The sequence below is a fragment of the Macaca fascicularis genome, chromosome 1 (assembly GCF_037993035.2).
Source record: "Macaca fascicularis isolate 582-1 chromosome 1, T2T-MFA8v1.1".
Taxonomy (NCBI): Eukaryota; Metazoa; Chordata; class Mammalia; order Primates; family Cercopithecidae; genus Macaca; species Macaca fascicularis.
The window spans coordinates 127,482,793-127,488,762 of NC_088375.1; the positions used below are offsets into that span (position 1 = coordinate 127,482,793).

Consider the following 5,970-nt stretch of genomic DNA (forward strand, 5'->3'; position numbering starts at 1 on the left):
GCAATCATATTTCTACATAGTCATCCATATTTTATTGAACCTCAGCATCAAAATGGACACTTTCTCCTTTATCTTTGGGTCTTCATTCTGAGGGCTCCGGTGTGTACACATTATATAAATTTGTATGCTTTTTCTCCAATTAATTTGCATTTGTGAGGTGACTTCTCAGAGAAACTTCAGAGGGTCACAGAGAACTTTTCCCTTGGCCCTGACAGTCTTTCCAGGCTAAGGATGCAAATTACTGAACTGATATAGGTAATTTTATTTCCCATACTGTATACTAGTTCTTAGAGGGTAGAATTTGCTTGTTTTTCATAGAACTTGAATATTTTATAGTTGGTGTTTATTAAATCATAAAATGAATGGATAAAAAGATGTACATATGGGAGGAGGGGGCCCACATTGACTGATTCATCTCTCCTCAGCATTGGGTGGTACAAAGTGTGAAGATGCTAACATGGCTGGCTATAAGCAAAACGTTAGCCAGTTTTGTTTGCTGGAGGTATCTTTCATACTTGCCTTTTAAAAACTACTTCTGCCCACTTTTAGCCTCATCAGATGCCTCTGTTCCTCAGCACCAAGCACCTGTGAGTTCATCTACCTTTGCTACTGTTTTGAGGAGTTTTCTGGGGGTCTCAGAGTGCCACATTTGACTAACTGTTGGGAAAATGGGTATGGGGGTATTTATGTCAATGAGTGCCTAGTAGTTGTCAAGTGTGAGATCCTATACACTGAAAGTGGTTCTTTGAGGCCTATGAGATACATCTTTAATGAGACTTCCTTAAGCTAAGGACGTTTCCCTTTCCTTCATTCATCAAACAATAAAAACTGTTGTCACCCATTCAGGAAGTATGTGCTTCCGGTTTTTTTTTTTTTTTTTTTTTTTTGGAGATGGAGTCTGGCTCTGTCGCCCAGGCTGGAGTGCAGTGACTCAATCTCAGCTCACCGGAAGCTCCGCCTCCCAGGTTCACGCCATTCTCTTGCTTCAGCCTCCTGAGTTGCTGGGACTACAGGCGCCCACCACCACGCCCAGCTAGTTTTTTGTAGTTTTAGTAGAGACGGGGTTTCACCGTGTTAGCCAGGATGGTCTCGATCTCTTGACCTAGTGATCTGCCCGCCTCGGCCTCCCAAAGTGCTGGGATTAAAGGCGTGAGCCACCGTGCCCACTACTATTTTTAATTAAAGCAGGCAAGATTAATATAATAAACAAGTTAATTTTTGTTTGGGGTTAGGAATTAAAAGCCAAGAATTAGCTATGTAACCTTAGGCAAGTCCTTCAATATCTGTACAGCTTTTGCTCCTGGTATGTAAATTGAAATAATCTCCTGATACGTAAATTGAGATAATTACTTGCCCTTTCTAACACCAAGACCATCCCAGTCTTTAGTCCATTATCATTTATTGTACTTACCATTTTATCTTATGAACATATCATTTGAAGGAAGAAACTGTGTTTTATTGGTTTGTATCCTAAATGCTTATCACAATGACTGTTACATTGTATACTCAATAAAACGTCCATTGGTCCAATGAATTAATGAAAATATTTGGAAATCTTCACAGTGCAAAATAAATGTAAGTTCTTTGAGGGAAGCAGGTCGAACTTTACCATGTTCTCCTCTCCTTTGGGCCTGGTAGTTCCTGCCTGTGGTCCAATGGTACCCAGCAGTCAGTACCAGTCCATATAGACAGATTGGACAGTGCCTGGATGTTGATACATTTTACACCTTCATCCTTCTGGAGGTGTCCTCATTCCAAAGGTCCTGAATTCCCTTTGGATCATTTGGTGTACAGTGTCATACATTGCTCCTCACGTACAACCACATACTGTTGAATACCTGTAAAAAAATCAAAATGTTGAGTATTTATTGTTGCACGTTTTGCATGCATCCAAGTGCTCCAGGTTTACGACTTTTCCATAACTATGACACTGAGGATTTATTGAGATCTTATTACATACCAGACATTATGTAGTTACATGTATTAACTCATTCAATCCTCACATGTCTATGACGTAGGTACTGTTGTAATCTCCATTTTGCATATGAGAGGCATTTCCTCCCTTTTGAAGGAAAAAAAGTGTTTAAGTATTAATATTTTGCCCAAGGTCACAAAAAGTGGTAGAGCCTCGGTTCTACTATGGGCTGTCTGCCTCTAGAGTCCAATTTTGTAGCCATTATGTTATGCTAACTTTTGACTAATTGTTTCAGTCGCTGTATTTTTATAATTCATTTTTCTTTTGGGAAGGAGTAATAAAAATCCTGAAGCTTATTTTATGGAATACATACCCTTTACTTCTATAGTTCCTCCAAGTTTTAACTGAGGTTCCCTTTATGTGCTTATACTGATAATGATAACTCTATAGTATTTATCAAATACATAAAAAATCGAATTTGGAAGAATGTTCTCATTTATCACTTAGTAAAGGAATTGTTAAATCAAGTTTTTAAAAAACAAACCAAACCACCAGAAACCTACTCAAAATCACACCCTAAAATTCTAAAGAAATGTTTGATTTAAAACATAGAACACCTTATAAGGAGCTATTTTTTCCCGCTAGCTTAACTCAAGTCTAGCTTGCTGTAATTGTAGCATTTACAGGAGATGATCACTATCTTAGCATCAAAATGGTGATGGTTATAACTGTACTGCTTGCTACTCAATTATCTTGTAAATTGATAATTTTGTACATGTATGTCTCTCCATGATGGAAGATCTTGTGTTACATACCACCAAAGTTTAGCAAATCAGTTTTTATACTCTAATACTTTAATATGCAATGAATAAAAGGGCAGAAAAATCAGAATTACAATAAATGTTAGGCTATTTCAGAACACCAGTTTTTCACACCTATTTTCTTAGCATACAGAAGCTCAAAAATCATACATTAAGCAGTTTGAATTGTCCTGAAGTTATATTCTGAATGGGCTGTAACACTTAAGAACTGGTAATATTAAAAAGGCAAAAGCATTATAACTCATAGACAGCACACAAGACTTCTTACTTCATCTATAAAACGTGAGAATGTCAATGTTTTATTAGCTACAAGGATAAGGAGGGAAACATCAGTGAAATAAATGTGATAACAAGATTCATACTTCATTATAAGTGATTTTCCTAAATTCACAACTTTCACATTTGGCTGCGTGAAAGAGAAAAAAAAGAAAAAAACTAAACTAAAAAAGGAACTTTCACTACTTGTAAGTAGGCCAACTCACATGATCCCTCCAAATGAGAGTTTAAATGAGAATGAGTACACTTTTCTAGCTGGGAAAATATTTTACTTAATTAAGTGAGTTTAAATAATTTACCCATGGTGATGAATAAGCCCTTGGGCTAGGCTCAGAAACCTCCTCTACCAGCCTGTTTCATAAGAATTACACTGATATTTTTATAGGACATACATGAAATATTTGTTTTTTGGTTGTAATAGTAGAGACAAGAATTTTGTAGTCCTCTACATAAGAATCCATACTATTTCTGTCTTTCAGGTCTTTCTCCTAAATGCACCTTCTGAGTTTCTTAGATACGCCGTACAATTACAAAGACCATTTTACTTAACGGATTAATGTGTTCATCAACTTTAGCACCCTATGTATGTGGTAAGAGTAATGAGAACAGGGCTATTTAAACTGCTTCCTCATATCCTTCCCCTTAATTACCAGTAGTGAAGTTTACTTAGAAAACAATGAGGAAGTCTCATAGCCTACAGGCACCTAGGGATGGGGAATTAATTCAGAGTGAGAAAATATGGCTCTGGAGAGATACTAAAGTCGTATTGGAAATGTATGAAGTCTAAAAGAACTCTTTCTCCTCAGCTTCAGACTTAGATAAGGTGTGAGGTGTCAGGAATGTGCATGGACCCTTCAAAAACTGACATTTTCATCTGTGTTCTTCTGCCTCCCTCCCCCACGAAACAAAATATATGGAAATACAAGTGCTTGGTACTACATGCCTTTGAGGCTTAAAAGCCCAATAATAAGCACGCTGTATCCGTTCTTGAGGGGGATAACTTTTTAAGTAAACATCACCAGAAGAATCTCTTCAAATGGAGAATGAACTCACTCTCCCTCCCTAGAGGCTATGCGGGAAAAGGGAGACAGATATTCCCCCTACTTGCACGTGGGATCTCCCTTTCTCCTCCGACCTCGCTACGTCTCTCCCACGCAGGTCAGGCTGCCTTGGGAGGTAGCTGGGAGAAAAGGCAACGCTCAGTCCTCCATGGCAAAGTCTTTGGTCTTCTCCTCCTGGTCTCCCACTTTGTAGCGCAGCAGCACGCGCAGGCGACGGGGGTTGTCCCGGGAGGGCAGCAGCGTGATCTCTCCTGAAACATCCGTGTCTTGCTCCACTTGCACTGGCTCGTTTAGGTAGAGAAGCGCCTGTTTCCAGTGCGTGGCGGGGTGAAAAGGCGAGGTGGACAGCACCAGGGGTTTCTCCGACTCCCCTCCAGGGAAGGTCACCTGGAACCAGATGGCAAAGCCATGCATGGGCGCCGAGCCATAGCAGCTGCAGCGGAAGCGCCCGCCCACTCCGGCCTCCAGCTCCTGCTCCAAGCCGGCGCGGGAGAGCTCTAGTTGCGCAAAGCGCTGTGGCCGGGCCAGCACGTCCTCGCCGGACAATCCCTGCACAACGATCTCCGAGTGGCCCATGAGGCAGCGCGTGGCGAAGCCCTCCAGGCAGCTCATGTCCACACCATAGTGCTGCTTCACCTGGCTCCAGAAGCCCAGGCGCCATTCCAGCATCTGGTCGCTGATGGGGGCTATGAAGAGCTCGGCGGAGGCCGGCAGGAGAAGACCGCCCTCCTTCAGCCACTTGGTTCGCGCGTGGAGGACGGAGCTCAGCATGGACTCGTGCAGGAGTCCGTAGCCCATCCATTCGCTCACGATGGCATCCACCTGTTCCGGCAACTCCACAGTCTCCACCGGTCCCGGCAGGACGTGCACCCGGTCCTCCAGCCCGTTGAACCTTACCACCTCCCGGGCCTGTTGCCAGATGGCGCTGGCCTCTACCGCGTACACGCGCCGGGCCCCGGCCTGGGCACAGAAGATACTCAGAATGCCGGTGCCCGCGCCCACGTCAAGTACCGTCTTGCCTCGCAGTGCTGCCCAGTTCCGCAGGATACCCAGGCGGTAGGCATCGGTGCGGACGCGGTCTGCGATCATCTCCTCGTGGACCGAAACGTCCGAGTAGCACTCATAGTACAGCTGGTCCCGCTCCCGCTTAGTCCTCCGGGGTCGCTCCAGGGCCGCCTCCCGCTCCGCGCCATCTTCCTCTTCAGCTCCCTCCCCTCCTTCGCCGCCGCCCCCCGACTCAAGCTTTCTTTTCTTGGGCTGCGACATCTTGGCCGCTCTGGCCGGCTCCCGGCGGGCGTAGCGCGGCACGGCGCGGGCTCCAGGAAACGGGGGCTTCTGGGACTTGTAGTGCGCGCTTGTCCTTCCTACTTCCTGCGGGGTCGCCTGGCCAGCAGCGCGGAAGGTCTTCCGTGCCTATCCACGGGAGCTGTTTTGTATTGCTCTTCTGGTGTCTTGGCATCCCTTTTGCCACCCACGACACCCACATTCTGAGATCCTTTCATTCCCCCTCCCACCCTTAGTTTCTCAGTTTTTTGCTTTCACTTCCTTCCTGAAGTAGACACGCCCACTTAAGACTAATAATCCACCTTTGTTTCTTCTGCTCAACTCACCTCTGGTGTTTGTTTGTTTGTTTTGGATACAGAGTTTCGCTCTTGTTGCCCAGGCTGGGAGTGCAGTGGCGCTATCTCGGCTCACCGCAACCTCCGCCTCCTGGGTTCAAGCGATTCTCTTGCTTCAGTCTGCCAAGTTGCTGGGATTACAGGCGCACGCCACCACGGCCGGCTATTTTTATATTTTTGGTAGAGACGGGGTTTCTCCCTGTTGGTCAGGCTGCTCTCGAACTCCCAACCTCAGGTGATCCACCCGCTTCGGCCTCCCAAAGTGTTGGGATTACAAG

At 44.8% G+C, this 5,970-nt stretch overlaps 1 protein-coding gene across 3 annotated transcripts; it reads right to left on the reverse strand.

Annotated features, from left to right (window-relative positions):
* Nucleotides 1–1,382: 1,382 nt before the first annotated feature.
* Nucleotides 1,383–5,355, reverse strand: PRMT6 (protein arginine methyltransferase 6). 3 transcript variants are annotated; one of them, XM_015431982.4, is made up of 3 exons: nucleotides 4,117–5,355; nucleotides 1,961–2,062; nucleotides 1,383–1,838 (listed from the first exon to the last, which is right to left on the reverse strand). In XM_015431982.4, the coding sequence occupies exon 1, from the start codon at nucleotides 5,337–5,339 to the stop codon at nucleotides 4,212–4,214; it is 1,128 nt and encodes a 375-aa protein (XP_015287468.1). In that variant the 5' UTR covers nucleotides 5,340–5,355; the 3' UTR covers nucleotides 1,383–1,838; nucleotides 1,961–2,062; nucleotides 4,117–4,211. The 3 variants fall into 3 exon arrangements, with proteins under 3 accessions (XP_015287468.1, XP_045222131.1, XP_065404864.1); XM_045366196.3 differs by lacking the exon at nucleotides 1,961–2,062; XM_065548792.2 differs by lacking the exon at nucleotides 1,961–2,062 and having other exon boundaries at nucleotides 3,956–5,355.
* Between the last annotated feature and the right edge of the window lie 615 nt (nucleotides 5,356–5,970).

Excerpts from the sequence above, each read along its gene's own strand:
- PRMT6 (XM_045366196.3), bottom strand. The coding sequence starts at position 5,339 with ATGTCGCAGCCCAAGAAAAGAAAGCTTGAGTCGGGGGGCGGCGGCGAA.